We start from the raw sequence: 22491 nt of genomic DNA on the forward strand, positions 1-22491 counted from the left end.
GAAGAGATTTTCAAGAAGGGAGTGGTCAAAAATAATCATTTAATCATCTTATAGCATTATTTAAACATGTGTGCATTGCATACTGTCTCCCAGAGAGATTGTAAACTCTTTGAGGGAAGAGTCTGTCTTATACTTCTCCATATTTTCTCTGATAATTAGCACAATAAGGCATGAACAGGCTAGAGTAGGAAAGCACATGTGCAGCACCTGTGCTGTAATTTCTCAATCCTGTGCCCATAGAGGACATTGCTGATTGGTCCTAGAACCTTTCCTCACTAAACCTGGGAATTAGCCTTAGTGGCTGCTTAAAACTGAGCTCCAGGCAACCACTACCAATCCATCAAAGTAGGCATGTGAGTGAGATAAAGTCAGTTTGATATTCCTGTCCTCTGTAGATACCGGAAATTCATATATTTTGATTATTGCCTTTTTGGTTTTCATTTTGGTAAACAGTGATACCATTATATAGCTATTTTTGCCTATAATTTTTAATTTCCTTGATCACATATTGAAAGGTAATAGAAAATATCTAATTTCAAAAAACATGTAAGGCTACCCACTGCTATAATCATGTACCCAGAAGGGCTCCTAACCACTTCTTCCTCTAACCTACCTACTTCCTTACCTTTCTTCTGTTAGACAGGGAATTACCTGTGTCCTCTGGGTTGGAATCCTTGCTGGGTTCTCAGCAGCCAAAGGTTGTGAACTTGTCCAGTAAAAAGATAATTTAACTTAGCTCAGGATAGAGGTCTCTTTCTTCTGATCTAGTACCACCTTTGTTTTATTTTTTATGGAGATATGTATTCCCTGTAGAATGCACAGGTCTTAAATGTTCAGTTCAGTGACTTTGACAGTTATATGTAATCACTAGTCAAAGCAAGATATAGAACATTTCCATTACTCCAGAAAGTTCCCTCCTAATTCCCACCTTTCTGAATTGAAATTTCTTGCCATTTAGGATTTTCCAACCATCACATGAGCATTATGTTATTGTGGCTTTTTTAAGCTCTTGTATCCATTTCTTCCTTGCAGGAGACTGAAGAGCCAGTTGTAGAGTGTCAGGAGTGTGAAACTGAAGTTTCCCCTTCACAGACTGGGGGCTCTTCAGGTGACCTGGGGGATATCAGCTCCTTCTCCTCCAAGGCATCCAGCTTACACCGCACGTCAAGTGGGACAAGTCTCTCAGCCATGCACAGCAGTGGCAGCTCAGGGAGAGGAGCCGGACCACTCAAAGGGAAAACCAGTGGGACAGAACCTGCAGATTTTGCCTTGCCCAGCTCCCGAGGAGGCCCAGGAAAACTGAGGTGCAGACAGGGTCTCCAGAGAGAGAGCCACAGCAGGGGCAGGGTTGCTGACGTTTTAATATCACGGGAAAAGGGGAGTAATGGGAAGTCCCTGCATCCTCCTCCTAGGATAAATCAACTCCTCTTCCTCCCCTTTCGTTCCTCTTCTATTTTGGGTTTGCATGGGAGGTAGGGTGGAGCCCTCTGGGAGGCAGACTTCCTGAGAAACTGTAGAAAACAGGTGAGGGGACTTTGGGAAAGCTGGCACATATTCCTGTCCCCCAGCCCCCATTTTCTGCAGCCTATGAGTGTTTTGGTTGGGAGTACAGAAAGTTTGGGGTAGCGGCCCCAACTTGACACATTCCCTAGCTTTTTGTTTTCCTCTACAGGTATCCAGAGCCTGAAGTACAAGAGAAGGCAGGGCAGAAATGGATGTGCTGTTTTTGAGGGCAGCAGTAGGAAGCTTTGTCAGGAGGGAGTAGACTTGCATAGAAGGATGTCCTTTACTTGTTACCCTGTACTCCTGCTCCCAGCTGATTGGGTGGTGGGTGTGTGGACCAGCTTCCTGCTGCCCTGGAGGCTCAGCACGTGTTGGCCTGGCATGTAGTCTGAGGACCAAGGGGAGACTGTGAAGAAAGGATCCAGTAGCAGGTGCTATCAGACTAACCTGTCTTCATTCTCTAGTCCTAGAAAAGGGGTCAGTCAGACAGGGACGCCAGTGTGTGAGGAGGATGGTGATGCGGGCCTTGGCATCAGACAGGGAGGGAAGGCTCCCGTCACGCCTCGTGGGCGCGGGCGAAGGGGCCGCCCGCCTTCTCGGACCACTGGAACCAGGTACCCGGGTAGTGTGAGATACACTTAGTCTATGACTTGTTCAGAAAAAAAGGGAGTAGAGAGAAGAGAGGGGAGTAGAGAGTATGTGGGGTGTCAGGAGGGAGAAGAGGGGCCCACACTGACCGGGGAGTGGGCAGGGTTCAGAGTGAGGCTGCTGAGACACCAGGCTTCTGCCTGTGATGGGTTAGCAAAGAATGGGCTGGAGACCCATGGACAAAGGAGTGGGAAAATTGGTAGATAAGTACTGCTCTCTGCTTATTCTCACTGCCTTCTCCTTTTTCTTATCTCTCTTTAGGGAAACAGCTGTGCCTGGCCCCTTGGGCATAGAGGACATTTCACCCAGCATGTCGCCAGATGATAAATCCTTCACCCGTATTGTGCCCCGTGTGCCAGACTCCACCAGACGAGCAGACATGGGTGCTGGTGCTTTGCGTCGAAGCGACTCTCCAGAGATTCCTTTCCAGACTGCTGCTGGCCCTTCTGATGGCTTAGATGCCTCCTCTCCAGGGAACAGCTTTGTAGGGCTCCGTGTTGTAGCCAAGTGGTCATCCAATGGCTATTTTTACTCTGGAAAAATCACACGAGATGTTGGAGCTGGGAAGTATAAATTGCTCTTTGATGATGGGTATGAGTGTGATGTGTTGGGCAAAGACATTCTGCTGTGTGACCCCATCCCACTGGACACAGAAGTGACAGCCCTTTCGGAGGATGAGTATTTCAGTGCAGGTAATAAAAGAGGCAAGACCTCTCTTAACACCTCTCCAATCCTCCAATACCAACAGCGTTCACTGCAGCCTGAGTACTTTTCTGTGTTCTCTAAAGTCGTATTTCATTCCTAGCACTGGTTACTCTCACCCCTGGCTTTTTTGTTCTTCTTTATTGCTTGTTTATTTTTGAATAAACTTCTTATTTTTGAAAAATTTTATATATGCAGAAAAGTGCAAAGTACAGAGTATTAACAGTATATAGAGTTCCCATGAACCCCTCACACAGCTTTCCCGTTTCCCTGTTGTTAACATTTTACGTTAGCATGGTACGTTTGTCAAAACTAAGAAAACTACCTTGGCTCATTACTATTAACTAAATTCCCAACTTTTTTGGATTTCACCAGCTGTTCCATGTCGTTTTTCTGTCCCAGGATCCAATCCAGGATTACTGTATTGCATTTAGTCCTCATGTGTCTTTTTATTTTCTTTTTTTAAAAATAAATTTATTTATTTATTTTTGGCTGTGTTGGGTCTTCGTTGCTGCACGCGGCCTTTCTCTAGTTGCGATGAGCGGGGACTACGTTTTGTTGCAGTGCGTGGGCTTCTCATTGCGGTGGCTTCTCTTGTTGTGGACCACGGGCTCTAGGTGCGTGGGCTTCAGTAGTAGTGGCACGTGGGCTCAGTAGTTGTGGCTCGTGGGCTCAATAGTTGTGCCTCACGGGCCCTAGAGCGCAGGCTCAGTAGTTGTGGCTTGCGGGCTCTAGAACACAGGCTCAGTAGTTGTGGCACGTGGGTTTAGTTGCTCCATAGCATGTGGGATCTTCCCGGACCAGGGCTGGAACCCATGTACCCTGCATTGGCAGGTGGATTCTTAGCCACTGTGCCACCAGAGAAGCCCCCTCATGTGTCTTTTGTTCTCTGATCTGTAACAATTTCTGAATCTTTTCTTGTTTTTCATGACCTTGACGGTTTTGAGGAGTACTGGTCAGGTGTTTTTTGAATGTCCTTCAGTTTGGGTTTGTCTCATGTTTTCTCTAGATTGGTGTTATGGGTTTTTGAAAGGAATGCTGCAGAAGTGAAGTGTCTTTCTCAACACATTGTATGTGGGAGGGCAGTATGTGACATCCAAAGGGCATCTCTGCTGATATTAACCTCCATCATTGGTGAAGGTGGTGGTTGCCAAGTTTCTCCATTGTAAAGTTAGTGTTTTTCCCTTTCCATTTTCTATTCTTTCACCACTGACTTGTAAAGTTACTGCCTTTCTTGATGGGAACCTTAGGTAGCTGAGTGTGGCAAATATATTGAGATATTTTTGCTTAGGAGGAGGTTGTTAGTGCTGTGTTTGTATGTCTGCACACCCACCACTTACTCTCTGGTTTGGAAAAATGGTGCCTTTTTTTTTTTTTTTTTTTTTAAACCGGTACAGTTCCCTGTACCGGTGATGGTGAGAGATTTCTGTCTGTTATGACTGTTTCATGTGCCCATTCTTTGAATATATTGCCTCTTTTCTGTGAAGTAATTTGGGAATACATGTTTGCATTGAGTTTGTCATTTAAAAACATCCTTTTTCTGGGGGGTTTTTTGGAACAAGGATTGGTATATAATGGGCAAAAATGCCTCTATTGAAGTCTCTTCAGACTTTCTCGTGATTTGGACTCCTGAGTAGTTGCTCTTTGCCCCTTTATTTCATTGTTATATGGGCCACTTCACCTTCTAGTTCTGGATAACACTTAGCTCCATGTAGCATCAGTTAGTAGCACATGGATTGAGATCTTTTATGACCTGTGACTTACATAGTTTGTATCAAATGCATTTGTTCCTCTTTCTGGTGTAAAGCCTCTCTTGGAGGTCCACATTAGGCCCTCTTAAGAGAGGCAGTTCTCTATCCTGAGTGAATTATGGCATACAGGGGAGGGGATTCTGTGTCCCATTTATTGAGGCTGTCTGCTAATGTTAACACTAGACAGCTTCTAGTTCTAGTAGCTCGTCATTAGGGTGAAGTGTATTGTTGGCCTTGGGCTTCTTTGTGCTCTTGAGGGGTCTTTTTGATTTAGAGATTTAAGCCAGGAGATGAACAAGCAAAGGGGAAAGAGAGTGATTCTGTGGCATAGGTAAGGGAGAGAACCAAGGCCTGCTTTCTCCTCTATCATTTTTTCCCCCTTGGTGCATGCTCTGGGTCTCTTTAGCCCTTCATTTAAGCACAGGCTAATGGGAGAGAACAAATGAACCCTTCTGTTCATAGGAATGAAAAAGTATTCACATTAGTGCCCTGTTTTTATATCATACGTGTGTTGCATTTATGTTTATATATGTATCTTTTTTATAGGATTGGAAATGGGTCTTGCCCAAGTTCACACAGCTTGGTGGTAGCAGAATTAGGCCTAGGCTCAGGTCTCCTGAATTCTAGCCCAGTTTCCTTTTATACCCCACATCGTGTTCCTTCTAATCTAGAGGCCTTATCTTGAGGTTCTGAATCAGAACAAGAGCAGAAAAGTAGATAATAAGTAGGGAAGATTAGGGAGGAGAGGCAGGATTTATTTTTTTTCCTTTCTCTGCTCTATATCTCTATTTTGATTTTGCTACACAGACACATGCTCTCTCTCTTTGAATGATGTCATCTTTCATCTACAACTTACCTCAAGAATTATCACCCAGCCGCCAAAGAAACCAAGAAGGAAAGGTTTAGTAAAGTTGTAATGGGACTGTTTAACAAACCACATGCCGTTTCACTTCAAGAACCATTTGAACCGCTAACAACCCACAAAGGCTGGCTTTAGGAAGCTTTATTTTATAACTAAAGGGCTCCTTCTGCTGAGAAGCTTCACGGTCCAGTCCCTGGGTGGTGTCTACATGTACCCTAAGTGGTGCGGTGTCTGGGATTGACAGCCAGGGTTCTGTTCAGCCCTAACTGCAGTCCTCTGTTGTACCTTCTCTAATTCCCTGACTCAGGCCTGCTCTGAGTGGATGCTGAACAGCCTAAACAGCAAGCTGCTTTTATGTTTTTCCTACCCAGGAGTGGTGAAAGGGCATAGGAAGGAGTCTGGAGAGCTGTACTACAGCATTGAAAAAGAAGGCCAAAGGAAGTGGTATAAGCGAATGGCTGTCATCTTGTCCTTGGAGCAAGGAAACAGACTGAGAGAGCAGTACGGCCTAGGCCCATATGAGGCAGTGACGCCCCTCACCAAGGCAGCAGATATCAGCTTAGGTAAGACCTCTGCTTCCTGAACAGCTAACTGCCTCTGGACCCTGGCCTGCTTGTGGTAGGAGGAGTGGTTTTTAGAGCAATCAGTAATGCTTCCCTGAATCTTATCATTCCTTGGTCGTTTATGAGATGGTAATGAGCCAGTTTTCTTGGAGCCACTTCATAGGTCTGTTTTCTCGCCAAGACCAAATAGTAAGTCCTCAGATTTTTTTTGGCCTCCCCAGTTCTATAAGGGACCCAGCACATTTTAGTCATGGCAGAGACTGAAACAGAAAATATGGTGGCCTTAAAAGAGGCTTCCTGCCCCCATGGGAGGTGGGGGAAAGGGTGTGGCGGTCTCTGAATCAGGCTGTGCCCAGCTTCTTGGCGTTCAGGGCCTCAGACCATGGGAGTTGACTCACCTGCGGCTTATCCTCCCATAGACAATTTGGTGGAAGGGAAACGGAAGCGGCGAAGTAACATCAGCTCCCCCGCCACCCCCACTGCTTCCAGCAGCAGCAGTACAACCCCTACCCGAAAGATCACAGAAAGCCCTCGTGCCTCCACCGGAGTTCCCTCAGGCAAAAGAAAACTTACCACTTCTGAGGAGGAACGGTCCCCTGCCAAGCGAGGCCGGAAATCTGCCACTGTGAAACCTGGTGAGTGCTCCCTTTTGCCTCATTCTCCCTCGGACCACAGCAAATGCAGGGTCAGCTGCTGGAGAGACGGAGCCTGATACACGCAATGGCTCCTCCGTCCCGGTTACACAGCTGGAGTCCTGCACAAACCTCCATCTCCCAGCAGAGTCCAGTTGGGTAGATAGGAAGCCGGGTCTTGATTGGCAACATCCGCTGACCCCTGTGTTGGTTCTAGGAGGGAGAGGAAATGTAATGCATTTGAGCAGATTCAAAACAGGTGAAATTTTTCTTAGACCTCTTCCTTTTCCTGGCACCATCTCCGTCCAGAAGCTCTGCTCCCCTCTCCCTTGTGCTCAGGGCCCTTTGGCTTTCCCGGATGTCCTATTGAAAGCCAGTACCTTGGCTTGTAGCTCCCCTCTCCCTACCTACCCCCAAATAACCCCTTTCTAGTCCCTCAAGTCATATTAATAGAGGAGTTTAATCCATTTATTGTTTACTGGGTCTCTGCTGTGACCCAGGCCCAGCCACTGTGGCTTCTGGAGACACAGAGGTAAAGTCCTCAGAGTCTGCCCCAAGGGCGCTTTCTGAGTCTCGCAAACTGAGGAAGTTCATTGGTTGTTACATCGTCCTGGCACCAGAGCTGCTTTTGTTTCCTGTGTATTTGAGTTGTGTCATCTCCATATCTATCTAACACCTCTGCTGTGTTTCAGGGTATGTGAGGCATGGAATTAACTGCGTCATACATACTACCTCATATAATCCCTATGAGGTATAGGTGCTAGAATTCACTTTATAGTTGAAGAATCTGAGGCACAGAAAAGTTGGCTAACTTTCCCAAGGTGACACAGTAATCCAGAATTCAGACTCAGGCAGTCTGATTTTGAAGCCCAGGCTTATACATGCTACATCAGACTGTTCTCTTGCTGCTGGTTTTATTTTAGGGAGGCATAACCTGTCTGTCATCTTAGCCTCCTAATGAGCCTCCTAATGAGCCTACGATTCAGCTTCTCCAAGTCAGGTATTTGTTTTCTTCTCGAGGATTTATTGGGGCACTCCGAGCATGGGTGTTCTGGACTGGCTGATTCACTTACCTACTCCCAGGTGTTGAAAACTGGGGCAGTTGAAGCAGGCTGTTTTGATATTGTTCCATCAACACGTAAAAACACTTTATTACAAAGTTCTGTGCACTGTTCTGGTGAGGGTCAGGGATAGGGTGGGAGTATCTGCTGGGGACATTTCTTGGTGAACCCACTTTTTCAAAGGCTGCTTCAAGATATCACATATCCTGGGGAAATCAGGGCACTGGGCAGAGGAAGTGGGCTGAAGATTTCCAAACATTTTTCACTTTTACTTTATCTTTGTATTAGAATCACCTTTTCTGCAGATGACCTCAGAAGTATTTGGTTTGGCTGTATAAAAACAATACTAGTTGATTTTCACTTATGAAAATAATGTATACATTGTCATGACTGTAAAACTTAAATACATAGAACTTCTCTGCACTGCAAACTTGTTCCTAGGTTGTTGGCCATAGGATTGGTCTTTGGTTTATAGCTCAAAGAAGTTCATCAGGACACTGCCTGCACATCCCATCGTGCCCAGGAATGGTCTGTACCCTGTGCCTCTGTCCTTCCCAGGTGCAGTGGGGGCAGGAGAGTTTGTGAGCCCCTGTGAGAGTGGAGACAACATGGGTGAACCCTCTGCCCTGGAAGAGCAGAGAGGGCCTCTGCCCCTCAACAAGACCTTGTTTCTGGGCTATGCCTTTCTCCTCACCATGGCCACAACAAGTGACAAGTTGGCTAGCCGCTCCAAATTGCCAGATGGTCCTACAGGAAGCAGTGAGGAAGAGGAGGGTAAGACCCTAAGAAGCCCTGAGGGCTCTAACACGTGTACTTCCTTCCTTTCCATTTACTTTATGAACCATCTGTAGAGGAGGAAGAGCAAGTGGCAACTGGAATCACGGTCAGGGAAAATTAATTTAACCCTGCTTCTTGGTTTATAGACTGTTCTCACAGAATTCCTTTTAGTGATCAGTTCCTCAAAACAATCCTGTGAGGCAGACGGGAGATAGATGTTACCCATTTTATAGACGCGGAAACAAGCTTGGAGAGGTCAAATAATTGCTTTTTATCCACGATAATGGTAGACTTGGGACTTAGAACCCAACGTTCACTTTACCTACTACAATCAAATCATCCATGTCAGTCAGGTTTCTGAATGCCCTGCCATCCTTCCCATTTGTGTTCTAGGGGCTAGAGTGAAGTTCATTCTCTTGAGGTCTGTGTGTAAGACTGGGAGTGTGAGGTACCCAGTGTCCCAGGGTGATTTCAGAGAAAGAGCCTCTAGGCCTTTTCAACTCTTGTGTTTCAACCTTAAACTAAACCTACACATTTCTATGTTGTCTGTTACTCAGGGTTTGAGTAGACTGCAATGGGGAGAGGTAGAAATTATTTGACATGTCTAAAGAGTGTGTGATCTAGGAGAGAAAACTGGGCAGGTACAAATACACATTGCAATATAAGTGACCGACAGCAGTGCAGTACCCAAATGTGTCTGCAAAGACTAACAGTCCAAATGGAATGATGTTCTACAAGTTAGAGTTCTGACTAATGCTGAGTCTTGCAAGAGGGAATCGAATCAGGGAACATCGTTATCAGAAAATAGCACCAACTGCAGATCTGTGATGGTTGGCGCTTCAGGTATGTGGATGATTTTCTTTTAAATTTATTTATTTTATTATTTATTTTACTTTTGGCTGTGTTGGGTCTTCATTGCTGCACGCGGGCTTTTCTCAAGTTGGGGAGAGGGGGGCCACTCTTTGCGGTGCACGGGCTTCTCATTGTGGTGGCTTCTCTTGTTGCGGAGCACGGGCTCTAGGCGCACGGGCTTCAGTAGTTGCGGCACACAGGCTCCGTAGTTGTGGCTCGCGGGCTCTAGAGCGCAGGCTCAGTAGTTGTGGCACACGGGCTCAGTTGCTCCGCGGCATGTGGGAATCTTCCCGGACCAGGGCTCAAACCCGTGTCCCCTGCATTGTCAGGCGGATTCTTAACCACTGCACCACCAGGGAAGCCCCTGATTTTCTTAATTAACCAAAGCTATATCTCACCAGCTACAGCTATGGGGAGATCTGTTCAGGGACGTGGGAAGGGTGGTCAGGGAGTTGCAGTTGAGGTTTATACTATCTGGAAGGTGCACAAACAGTCGTGAGTATTGAGGCTTTAGGGTGTGGGAGCAGGTGTAGAGTGGGGGGGTTTCAAGATTAAGTGTGGATCAGGCCTAGTTTGTCAGACAGAATTCAGATAGGTACAGTGGGAAATGAGGTGTGTGAGGAGTTTCCTAGCCAAGAATGTAGTTTGACTTTGATCATAAGGGATTGGGAGTCCCTTGAGGTTTCTGTGACGAGGTGTGTCATGGTATCAAAACAGTTTTCGTGGTCTGGTTTTGCTTTCACAATATTGATGGACTCTAGTCTTTATTCTTCAACACACTCCTAGCCCTTTCCTAGACCAGGACTTCACAAAGCAGCTCTATAGATGTTTTATTTGTTGATTGGTACTGCATGCCTAAGAAAGCTGGCTTTGGTATGAGATGCAAACTGTCAAATTCCTTCAAAATCTGTGAGCCTGTGTGAGATTTAATAAACCTGAGAATTCCCTCCATTCCTCTTTGCAGATATATCACATGTTTTTAATCCCATTCTTGTAACCATGTGTGAGGGGAGGTAGGTTTTGTCTAAATGAGGAGGAATTTGGACAGTTTTTTAGAGGGACCTCCATGTTTCTTATAGAAAGTGTGGTTATGGTGAATATGTCTGCTTTATGTTGCTCCTTCATCCTTAGACATTGCCCCAACAGTACCAAAATCCTTTGATATTTTTGGTATATGAGAATGTTTAAAGGTTCGTCTATCTCAAGAAGCCCGAGATGTTTGTATTAGAATGGTCCTCCACAGAATTACAGTTTTTAAGAAACTATGGGGTATATCTTCCAGATAAATGGGAATCTCTTTTATTTGTATCAGGAGCTCAGTAAAATATTTGAATTAGTCTTGTGAGACATATTTAGTAACGAGTTAAGAATATGGCACCTAGTCTCGTTAGGTGGCACACCATCAGGGACCCATCAGCCACAGGGATGGACTCCAGAGTTAGGTTTTAGTACCTTCATCCTTGATTTAGATGATGGAATTAAAAACCTGTTCATTTTAGCCTCTGGTTGGCAGGGCCATTCATGAAGTCAAAAGTAAATTAAATCCAAACTAACTGAGAAAAATTAGAGAAAGGGACTGCCTAGACAGGGTAATATTTGATTACACAAATGCAGGAAATATAGATGGGGATTAAAATCTAAACAGGTTGGGACTAGAAACGGTCCTGGATTAAGTTAGACATAAAATAGAAGTCTTGAGACAAATAAAGAGCTGTGCGGGGCCTTGGCAGTGACTCAGCAGCAGAGTGCTGGTACTGAAAATTGTGGCATGATATATTGATATGGGTCGAGGATGCCACGGCAAAACAGAAATAGTCTTGCTGTATTCTGAGTTTCTTATAACCCTTTAGAGTTTCCAGTTTCATTTTGAGTTTTCATTTTCAAGAAAAGAGCAATAAAAGTGAATAGGCTGGCCAGTCAGACCTAAACAGAGGCCTGAGTTTGGGGCATCAACACTGCCTGAGCAGCCCCAGCAGCAGGGAGGGCACCAGAGAGCAGGGGGCTGGGCAGCCTCCTCAGGGGGTCTGCTCCAGCAGGTTTTACTACCGGTATGAAGGGGAAGGGAGTGGTCTTGGCACTGAACTTTTATACATTTGGTTGGGTTTTTTATTGGTGATAAGTTCAATGGAGCTTAATTTCTACAATTTCCTAATTAAATAAAATATATTTTTAATGTGTTATTTATATAAGAGGAGCAGATGACGAGAAAACAAGCTCAAGTTAGATATTGGTCAAAAGAAGCAATTTCTAATTGCCTAGGGTCATTATAGCTTCAGCCTCATCTCTCGTAACTTCTACTTCACCCTCAAGATTATAGAGCAGGGCTTCCCTGGTGGTGCAGTGGTTGAGAGTCCGCCTGCCGATGCAGGGGACATGGGTTCGTGCCCCGGTCCGGGAAGATCCCACATGCCGCGGAGCGGCTGGGCCTGTGAGCCATGGCCGCTGAGCCTGCGTGTCCGGAGCCTGTGCTCCGCAACGGGAGAGGCCACAACAGTGAGAGGCCCGCGTACCGCCAAAAAAAAAAAAAAAAAAAAAAAAAGACTATAGAGCAGTCATTGATGTTCAGTGTCCTGAGGTGCTTCAAGACCATCAAAGGGAGATAGTTTTCAGTAAAAGGTTGAATCAGGATTTTCTGGCTAAACTTCACTTTAATTAGTTAAATTTTAGAAACCCTGTTTTCTTTGAGCATTTTGGTTTATCAAAGATTTAGTGTATAAGGGGGTAAAATGCTGATGAAGGGCAAATTTGAAGGCTTTATTATAAAAAGTGCTAATCAGTCATTCTTCATCTCCAGAGAAGGCAGAATTAGAGGGAATAGGCTTAGTTTGCAGAAGGAGAGATTTAGGGTAGACATAAGGAGGAACTTCCTGATGGTAAGGGTTACTCAAGTTGGAGTGCAGCACTGTGGGAAGTGGGTGCGTGTCCATCCCTGTGCACAGTCCCATGACTCATTCTTAGTATAGAAGCCTTTGGTGTTTTCAGGTGTAGGACCTGCCTCCATTTCTCATCTTCCCCCACCCCTCCTGCTCTTTCCCTTCTTTTGGCAGCATTTTATAGGCCTCAAGACAGATCTCTTTCTAACCCATGGGGAAGCCCTTCACCTGCATCTTTGGGATACAGTGCTGTGGAGATAGCTGGGGAGTAGAAAAGGGGGCAGTAAGAAGCAGGCATAAAGTAGCAAATAAAAAAACAGCTGGTAGTAACTATTATCTTGGTTATGTCTCTTTAATAGAATTTTTAGAAATTCCTCCTTTCAACAAGCAGTACACAGAATCCCAGCTTCGAGCAGGAGCTGGCTATATTCTCGAAGACTTCAATGAAGCCCAGGTGAGGAGTTTCTTTGTGTAGATTCCCAAAGGGGCAGTGATGAGAAGAGTCCACTTGCTGTACCGAGAAGAAGGCTGATAGGGGCCGGGGACGATGGATACAGTTGCTAGAGATTTCAGGAACTGGGAAACTGCCAAAACATTGTTGCCTGAAACAGAATTTTTACTGTGTACAAGGAAGAGAAGTTAGAACCTTGGGTTACTTAATAGCTGTGGTTCTGTTGCTGGGACAAAAGCAGATTAAAATTGGTGTTTAATAGCAATCCCTGTTACAGTGTTGGCTAAATACTTGGGGTTTTGGTTGTCCCTTGAGGATTTAAGCCCCCAGAAAGCTGCAGGTGAGGCAGGGGGATTATCTGGGGAAGCTACTTGGGCTTTTTAGTGAGAGAAGAGGCCTTGAAAAGGAGGACAGACCCAGTCACATTTTGGATAGTATATGGAAGTGTTCAGATCTGTTCCCTATGACTCATTAAGGCTACTTACTATTCAGGGGCTTTCCCTAGAAGTCACTAGACCCATGGGTGCCGTTCCTTTTCTTCCAGTGTAATACAGCCTACCAGTGTCTCCTAATTGCGGATCAGCATTGTCGAACCCGGAAGTACTTCCTGTGCCTTGCCAGTGGGATTCCTTGTGTGTCTCATGTCTGGGTCCATGATAGTTGCCATGCCAACCAGCTCCAGAATTACCGCAATTATCTGCTGCCAGCTGGGTACAGCCTCGAGGAGCAAAAAATTCTGGATTGGTGAGTAGCTGAGAGCCCATCTAGAACGGCAGACAGGAAGACAGCAAGCTTCCGGAGGGGGAGAATCTAGGAGAGTAAATATTTCTAGAAACTAGAATGATCATAGGAAAAATTACAGAATTTCAGTGGGTTTGAGATTATTTTAGCAGTTCATCTAGTTTATTATCCTAGAGTATATTGGTTAGGGACCTTTTGAAAATGTGTGAGATTTTCATGTAGATTCAATACTCTCAACTTGTTTTAAGCAACACGTTTAAAAATACAGGCTCAGGAGCATGATTTGGCTTAAACTTGGCCTCAGGATATAAACATGGAAATCAGAAGGGGTAGATGAGAAGGTCAGGATCCCAGAAAATACACATCATTCAGAGAAAGAGGGAAGGGGCGGGGGGTGATACCCTAACGCAGGGCTATTGATAGCAGTCAGCTGTACCTGCGTCCCTTTGCAGAAAGGCTGTCGTTGGATATTATCTGTTGTGCTGTTTCTCTGACTCCTTCGTAGGCAACCCCGTGAAAACCCTTTCCAGAATCTGAAGGTACTCTTGGTATCAGACCAACAGCAGAACTTCCTGGAGCTCTGGTCTGAGATCCTCATGACTGGGGGGGCAGCCTCTGTGAAGCAGCACCATTCAAGTGCCCATAACAAAGGTACCTGAAAAGTGTGTGTGTGTTGTTATTGCTCCAAGGATGTCCATGACCCGTAGCACTTAGGCCTTGGGGTCTAAGTCTCAGTCTTGATAGGCTGATCTTACCCGTGTTTCTAAGAGAAGAAAAGTACCACCTTCAAGAGGTGAGCCAACATGAGTGACGCACCGGGCTGTTTATGCGTCTCCTGGTGTCCACCGGTGTACCTGCTAAACTCAAGGCCAGCACATAGTGATTGTGACTTTTCACTTTTGGTTGTGATCACTGGCACTGTGTTTGACATGAAGGGCTTTAGTTTGGGCAGAGCGGGATATACTGGTGAGAAGGCTCATCTGTCTTTTAACTGGAGGACTAAATTGAGTCTCCTTTCCTCACTCACCTTCCCCTGCTTCCTGCAGATATTGCTTTAGGGGTATTTGATGTGGTGGTGACGGACCCCTCGTGCCCAGCCTCGGTGCTGAAGTGTGCTGAAGCATTGCAGCTGCCTGTGGTGTCACAAGAGTGGGTGATCCAGTGCCTCATTGTTGGGCAGAGAATTGGATTCAAGCAGCATCCAAAATATAAACACGATTATGTTTCTCACTAAGGATACTCGGTCTTACCGGTTTTATTCCCTGGTGTTGTGGAGACTGTGTTTTAACCAGGTTTTAAATGTGTCTTGTGTGTAACCAGATTCCTTGCATGGATCTTGTATATACTTTTATTTGCTGGACTTTTATGATAAAATAAATGTTGAATCTCTGGTTGTAGTAACTGGGATTTCTTCATCCATTTCTTTGAGCTTAATCTCAACAAATAGCAAGACAAACATAGTACCTTCTCTGCAGTTTTCAATGGGCTTGTTCACTGTAGAAGGACAGCTAGCCAAGGAAAATAACAAGGAGTGAATTTTTTTTAAAGTTTTCTGTGGTATCATTGTCTGTCAGAAGATTAACCTGGGCTGTCTAAAATTCAGCACTTTCAAAAAAACCTGATTTTACAATAGGCCCAGATTTATAGTTGTGGCAGAAGTTGAGTGGAATTGGGCACAGCTCTTAGTTTTCTGTCAATGAAAAAAAAAAATCTCTCTTTAGAGTTGAGCTCACTAACAGCTGACCTGTGGGTACTGTACTCTCAGCCAAAAGGGTAAAGGACCAATTGTTGTGAATGGGTGGTGACTATAAACGACGACTTGCTGCAAGGATATAAACATGAGAAACAGTGATAACACTTGGAAATGTTTGTTAGAAGCTCTAGCCAGAGGTCCAAAATTTTATTACGGTTACTGTTACAGTTGCTGGAAGCTGTTCCTTCTGTACTCCTAGCATCATCCCTGTTGATGTCCTCTCATTCTCTAAAGTGGGCTTAAATATCTTTTTTTTCTTCCAGATAGACAGTAAATATTTTAGGCTTTTTTGGCCATTTGGTGTGCCACAACTACTTATCTTTGCTATGACAGCATGAAAGCAACTGTAGACAATAGGTAAGCAAATGAGTGTGACTGTGTCCCAATAAAACTTTATTTACAAAAACAGGTGGCTGGCCATAGTTTGCTAACCTCTGCTCCAGAGGAAGCAGTGGAAGGGGTCATCTTTAGCTGGCAATTACAGGGAATAAGGGTGTATAGTATGTGGTGGAAGATGTAGAGATGAGGACCAGATTGAGTGGCTACACACTGAGGCCAGAATGCTGCATTCTTTTTCAGTTTGGAGGGGGTTATTCAATGAATATTTTGGTTCACACTGATATGAAGATTGATGGTTATCAGTGACGGTTGAGCCAGATTACTCCTGTGGTCCTTCTAAGTGGGATAATTAGGCCTGCATCTTTCAGTATTCGAAATCTAACAATTTTTTTTCTTAAGGACCTTTTTTCTTTGTTAAAAAATACTCTGAATACATTGTCAATAGCCAGAATTATTACCCTCTTACCAATCTGAAATAATTGGAAGTTACTGGTAAAATTCTTCAGATTCACAGTTTTGAAGATCCTTAAGGATAGGAGATGCTCAGTTTTAATTTCTGAAAGAGGAAAGGAGGTCTGTGGGGTGTGGGGAAGCCTATCTTACCTGGTGCCTTTCTTGCTCAGTGGTAACAGCCAGAATTTGACTTAATAATAAATGTAATTCCTTTTTCACATGAGCCATTTAACGTTCTGATCTGTATAGCTTACTGCTGTGTCTCTCCCAGTTTGAACAGTACCTAGGCATATAGGTGCTCAGTAAATGAACATATCCGACAAATGTTCTCAATATAACAGATCCTGCATGGTCAGCAGAGGGAGGGCTGACGCCACAAGTCCTCCTTGGTGGATGGGTTAAGAACTCCCCTAAGGTGGGGCAGGTGTCCCTTCCACATGGGAAGGAGGGGGGAGGATTTGTAACCATGGATGTTCAATAACTGCTTCTAGGAGAAAAGGTAGAGCTTTTCCAGTAGCTGCAGACATACACTGTCTGGCCAGAGAATGGGATGTTTGTTTTGAATCTTCTGTTACAACGCAGGGGATTGACTTACTTAGTTTGTGGACCAGAAATTCTCACATCCCGAAACTACAAAAGAAAAAAAAGAGTTGCATCAAAATAAATATCATGCTTTCCCAAGATTTTCTTCAAAGAAATATGAGTCAGGGCAACCTGTGATCTAGATAATCTCATCTTAAAATTCTTCTTGCTAATAAAATCACTTAGGAGATATCTGCTTGACATTTCAGAGAGAGAAACAGAATAATAAATTGCTTTTTTGAATGGGACAGACCTCTGAGAGAAGACATCTACCACTGAGTCTCACTATTAGATTTTTAAAAAGTTTGGAGTTAGAAGGAGCAGTCCCCTCCTTTCAGAGGGAAAAAGCTGGGGGGCAGGGAGGCTTGGGGTGGGGGATGCTAAGGCTGCACGGCAAGGTTCACGTCACGCTAGGGACTGACGCCCTGCCTCAGCGCCAGGAGTGTTGGTTCTTTACTCTGATGACTTTGACTGCAAAATAATCTTCACTGATGATCAGACATAGCCCTTTCTCTCGCTGAGCCTTACTTTGCTTGTTTATAAAAGGAGGGTAATTTGGACTAGATGATGGCTAAAGTCTCCTTCCAGCTCTGGAATTCTACAACTCGTTACAAAGCCACACACACACAGTCCACTGAGTGCCCCAAAGGCAGTTGTTCCTACCTGCCCAGGGTGCCACCAGCCTGGGTGTAATATTTGTTATAATCTAGTCGTAACAGTAGTTGAGCCAAATCTGAGTTGATCTGATGATTGCGAACACTGGAGAGAATCTTGAATAGGAGTGAAGACTGGCGGCTAAAACCCTGCAGAGAGAAGGACTCAAGCTGTCATTCCTCTTAGACTTACCAGCTATCCATGTGGAGTGAAGGGGCAGGGGAGATTCCTTGGAAAAGTCTTGCTGAAAATTCCACAGTACCAACTGGCCTTCCCCATTCCCATTTCTATTAGCTCCTAAAATGACTTCTTCATACCGAGTCCGTAGATGCATGACTTCCTATGAACGTACTCTCATACGCAGTAGGAATTTAGCAGCCAGCTTCAAATTAATATATCCTGCTGTGTACTGGGGTGGGGAGAGCCTGTGTTTCCATTACAGGCAGATAATTACAATCTCAGTGAAACAGAGGGCTAGTTCAAGAAGTAAGGAGGTTGGATGTTAGAAAGTAAGAACAAAGCCAGTGCGTATCTGGTGGGCTGAATAAACTATCCAGGGCTGAACTATATTTGAACGCTCAGGCAGCGCATAATTATCTGCTTTAAAAACTGATACCGACATTTTTTATCTTATCATTTCTGTGTGTATGTATTGGGGAAATGTTTTAACTGACTCAGAGGAAAAGATCACGATTTCCCATCCACAAAGCCACCTCTGTCCTTTGGACAGGGCTGCTTACTTTCAGTGGCCAGGCTGACTTACCTTCACCAGGATGCTCAGCTGGGCGGCCCCACGTTCATCCAGTGGGCCCAGGTTCTGACTGACCAGCGAGCAAAAGCTGTGGCAGAGATCTAAGATTTCATTCAGGCAGTGAAACACCTAGCCAGGAAACACAGTTGACGTTAGGAGAAAAAGGAAGATACACCTGTGAAATTAAAGATTTGGGAAAATAAGGGCCAACCTATTCCCATTCTCTACATCTGACCTCAGGAGAGAGAATGCAAGTCCTGCCAGCCCCTCAAAATGCAACATGTGTAAAACACTCTTCCCTTCCAGGCAAAGACACTGTCATTCTTAGTCACCCTGCACGAAACCTCCACTCGAGCCACATTAAACTAGTCGTTGTCTCTGGGACCCACCGAGTGTGCTCCCACCTTGAGCTTTGCTTTCAGTGTTGTTCCCTGTGCCTGGGATACTCTCCTCAATACCAGCTTGAGTCCTACTCATAACAGCGCGCTCCCTTCCCCACCACAGCCTTTAGCGACCCCTTGCTTCCCTCTCCTCTTTATTATCTGTACTGTTTACTTGGCGTTTGTTCAGGCCGTCTGTGTTGTTACTGATCTGTGATGTATGTAAGTCCTGTTTCTCCAACTAGATTGTGAGCTCCTTAAGGGCAGAGCCATGACTTATACCTCTTTGTATCCCCAGTGCCTTGCATACAGTAAGCACTCAATAAATATTTAATGACGATCACCTGCTCTGATATTCTGCTTTTCCCAAGGATGCTCTCATACTGTACAAGGACAGTCTACCTGTGACAATGGTTCTTGGTTGTTTTCAATTCACAGAACCCTCTGGAGTGGCATCTACAGAACTCACTCTCCCTTAAAAATAACAGCAGCCCCAAATACCAGAACAAGAGAGTGTGGCACAACTGAGGAATAACGAGTAGCTCCCGTCAAAGATAAAGCATAACTGTTCTATTAGAATCTACAAGGGGTCATTTTCATCTTCCTGCTTTTTCATCATTGAACTAGAATCAGCTTGTGAGCTTTCAAAGATTGGTGCCTGGGTTCTACTAATTTAAGTGCTCTGGGTCCTAGATTACTTTAAAGCTCCCAGATGATTCCCACGTGGGTCCAAGGCTGAGAATAACTTCCCTGAGGGAGATACACAATATATGTGTGTACATATGTGTACACACACACACAGGGAGACACTGCTCTAGTTGTCTGTGAAAACAACTTCCAAACTGGTCGATCCTGATCCACAAGATTTCTAAGAAAGTAAATTCTACATGCTTTTCATTAGTCTTTCTGTGGTGTCAGAAAGGTTTTTAAAAATTTCTTTAAATCCTTCCTTCTGAGGGTTCTTTTATCTGTAGCTGCTCACCACATCTTGTGATATAGTATTTCAGAAATTCAAAGACAAGTTCCTTTTTAGTATTCCCTCTTAGTTTTGCTTTATAAGTTGTTAAAAATGTTTAAAGACAGAGATTGGAAAGTTGCTTAATGATAGTTCCATATCCTGGCAAGTGCCTAAGGGAACAGTCAGGCTAGAAGCAGTCTGAGGAAACCAACCAGCCCTACTTACAGGTTTCAACAAGATAAAGGACTGGGCCAGCAAATTGCTCAGGAAGTGGTCGTGAGCCAATCGGATGCTTTCAAAGTCTCGGGTAGAATTGATTTGATGAAGCAGCTGTGAGAACTGAGACTCCAGCACATCAACCTGGTAGACAGTTGCACAAATGATTTTAGTACCTTGCATAGTCTAAGTACTCAAGAACATCAGATGCCTGAGAGGATGAAACAGGAACTCTGCCCCCACTCACCTTCCTCCTATCCAAGCCCTTTTAAAGCTGAACGAAGACCCCCTTATGTTGCCTCGCCTTGTAGGAAGTCGTCTGCCTACTTCCTGACGACCTCCAATGTCTTGGCAGATCTCACCCCCACACCCCCATCCCCCGCACGCCACATCCCCTCCGCCGACTGACTTGGTTAAGTCCTATGGGATTCCAGAAGTTACAGCAAACTATAAAATAAGGTGGCAACAATAATTAAATACTGCATTACTGATAAGGACCATAACTCCTCATTCTCCTTCATCCACTTATTTCCATTACCCTCTAAAATGCCCCCCAAGAAACATGCCTAGTGATATAATCCATGAATTTTCTCAAATTCCAGTTTTCCACCAAATGCAGGATTCCTCTTCAATGACTCCTGCCAACCTCCTGGACTTTTTTTTCACACCCCTTCCTTCTACTCATCCCTCGACACAGACCTGGAGGTAGTACTGAAGATTATCCACCAAGAAGGCCATGTGATTTCTTAGGCGCCACTTGACTGCGTCGGTCTGGTTGGACTTGAGGTGCTTGCGCTGCATCTGTAGGGCCCAGCAGTGCTGCAGCTCAGCTTGTACCCGGCGCACACTCAGCAAGTACTTGAAAACAACATTGTACCTTGACAGAAACACCAGACTATTCAAGATAAAAACTTCACCCCCCTCAAGCCCCACCTGCGTGACAAACCCTAGAACTCCGTGCCACCCATTTCTCCCCAAAAGGCAGGAAGGATATAAGTTTGCCTAGAGATGGGAACAGATAAACTGGTTTATTTATATGATGGAATATTGCACAGCCATTAAAATGAATGAACTTCAGCTGTACAACATAAAATGACTCCTAGCAATATGATTTTGAATAAAAAGGGAAATTTAAAAAGATTACATATAGCCTGATACCTTTTTTTGTAGTGCTTAAAACAACTAAATAGAAAAAATATATATACTTTGGGGGAACATATATAGATGTCATAAAACTGTGTAAAAAGGATAGAAGGGACTTCCCTGGTGGCGCAGTGGTTAAGAATCCGCATGCCAATGCAGGGGACACGGGTTCGAGCCCTGGTCCGGGAAGATACCACATGCCATGGAGCAACTAAGCCCATGCACCGCAACTACTGAGCCTGTGCTCTAGAACCCGCAAGCCACAACTACTGAAGCCTGCGCACCTAGAGCCCGTGCTCCACAACAAGAGAAGCCACCGCAATGAGAAGCCCGTGCATCGCAACGAAGAGTAGCCCCCACTCGCCGCAACTAGAGAAAGCCCGCGTGTAGCAACGAGGACCCAACACAACCAAAAATAAAATGCATATAAAACAAAAATAAATTTAAAAAAAAAAAGAGAAAACATGGAATTTAGGGTAGTGGTCACTTAGGGTTGGGGGAGGCAAGGGGGCAGGGCTGGGAAGGACCACACAGGTAGATGGACATTACTGCCAGTGTTCTAGACTTTGTTCTAAAAGTGGTTCTGTGGCATTTGTGTGTGTGTGTGCGCGCGCGTGTGTGCGTGTATGAAGGAGGAAGGAGGGCCCTGCGTGGACAAATAAGAATGTGTTGGGAACCAAGGATTTTGGTTGCTGTGATTCTCTGTCCCTGAAGCCCACAGAAGAGGAGATAAAATTGAGGGCTCTGTGGGGAGTGGGGGTGGGGAGGGATAGGTTAGGAGTTTGGGATTAACAGACACACACGACTATATATAAAGTAGATAACCAACAAGGACCTGTATAGCACAGGGAACTATATTCAAGATAATAACCTATAATGGAAAAGAATCTGAAAAAAATCATATATATGTATATGAATCACTTTGCAGTACACCTGAAACTAACACAACATTGTAAACCAACATACTTCAATTAAAAAAAAAAAATCAAGGGCTCCCCTCACAGAGCTCTAGGTAGCTGCCTGATATTGAGCCCTGTACCGAGAAGATGCATGGGAAGAGCAGCTGATTCCTGGTGGAACTGGGCTTACTTACCTATTCTTAGGCTGGCTTGCATAAGATAACCTGATTCCATCTGCCTTTAAAAATTATTTCTAATGGAACAATGTACTGAAAATAGTACACCTTGCTTGTATTCTGATTTGAACAAACCCAACCATAAGACATTTTTTAGATAATGGGGGAAATTTCAATGTGGACTGGATATCAGATAATAAGGAATTATTGTTAATTTTACTGGGTGTGATAATAGCACTGTAGTTATGTTAAAAAGATGCCTTTTTTTAAAAAAAATTATTTTTGGCTGCATTGGGTCTTTCTTGTTGGGTCTTCGTTGCTGTGCGTGGGCTTTCTCTAGCTGCGGTGAGCGGGGGCTACTCTTCATTGCAGTGCGTGAGCTTCTCATTGTGGTGGCTTCTCTTGTTGCAGAGCTTGGGCTCTAGGTGCACGGGCTTCAGTAGTTGTGGCACTCAGGCTCAGTAGTTGTGGCTGGCGGGCTCTAGAGCGCAGGCTCAGTAGTTGTGGCGCACGGGCTTCGTTGCTGTGCGGCATGTGGGATCTTCCTGGACCAGGGCTCGAACCCATGTCCCCTGCATTGGCAGGTGGATTCTCAACCACTGCGCCACCAGGTAAGTCCCAAAGATGGCTTTTTTGAATTGCACAGTGGTGGAGTGAAATGACATGTCTGGGATTTGCTTTATAAGGCTCTGGCCAAAAAAAAAAGAGGAGATGAAACAAACAGCGTGATGTTGCTAGTTACTGAAGATGGATGATGCGTCCATGGGTGTT

At 44.8% G+C, this 22491-nt stretch overlaps 2 protein-coding genes across 6 annotated transcripts in view; one reads left to right on the plus strand and one right to left on the minus strand.

Moving 5' to 3' along the window:
- Positions 1 to 14817, plus strand: part of TP53BP1 (tumor protein p53 binding protein 1) — a 66317-nt gene extending 51500 nt beyond the window's left edge. For all 3 annotated transcript variants that reach the window (XM_029239674.1, XM_029239675.1, XM_029239676.1), the window contains 10 exons: positions 1033 to 1304; positions 1968 to 2117; positions 2413 to 2843; positions 5838 to 6029; positions 6449 to 6664; positions 8281 to 8496; positions 12584 to 12678; positions 13220 to 13419; positions 13922 to 14067; positions 14463 to 14817. In XM_029239674.1, coding sequence (XP_029095507.1) covers positions 1033 to 1304; positions 1968 to 2117; positions 2413 to 2843; positions 5838 to 6029; positions 6449 to 6664; positions 8281 to 8496; positions 12584 to 12678; positions 13220 to 13419; positions 13922 to 14067; positions 14463 to 14650 — 2106 coding nt within the window. In that variant the 3' untranslated portion in view covers positions 14651 to 14817. The remainder of the gene's footprint in view (positions 1 to 1032; positions 1305 to 1967; positions 2118 to 2412; positions 2844 to 5837; positions 6030 to 6448; positions 6665 to 8280; positions 8497 to 12583; positions 12679 to 13219; positions 13420 to 13921; positions 14068 to 14462) is intronic.
- TUBGCP4 (tubulin gamma complex associated protein 4) overlaps positions 12618 to 22491 on the minus strand; it is a 50178-nt gene continuing 40304 nt past the window's right edge. The window contains exons 14-19 of one of the 3 annotated variants that reach the window (XM_029239678.1): positions 20202 to 20379; positions 19512 to 19646; positions 17961 to 18077; positions 17207 to 17346; positions 16557 to 16591; positions 12618 to 12826 (exon numbers count right to left, since the gene is read on the minus strand). In XM_029239678.1, the coding sequence (XP_029095511.1) occupies positions 16579 to 16591; positions 17207 to 17346; positions 17961 to 18077; positions 19512 to 19646; positions 20202 to 20379 (583 nt within the window). In that variant the 3' untranslated portion in view covers positions 12618 to 12826; positions 16557 to 16578. Of the gene's footprint in view, positions 12827 to 15748; positions 16592 to 17206; positions 17347 to 17960; positions 18078 to 19511; positions 19647 to 20201; positions 20380 to 22491 lie in introns of those variants that run through there. The other 2 variants (XM_029239679.1, XM_029239677.1) reach the window with 2 other exon arrangements.

The sequence above is a fragment of the Monodon monoceros genome, unplaced genomic scaffold (genome assembly GCF_005190385.1).
Source record: "Monodon monoceros isolate NGI ecotype Baffin Bay Population unplaced genomic scaffold, NGI_Narwhal_1 Super_Scaffold_21, whole genome shotgun sequence".
In the NCBI taxonomy this organism is placed as follows: Eukaryota; Metazoa; Chordata; class Mammalia; order Artiodactyla; family Monodontidae; genus Monodon; species Monodon monoceros.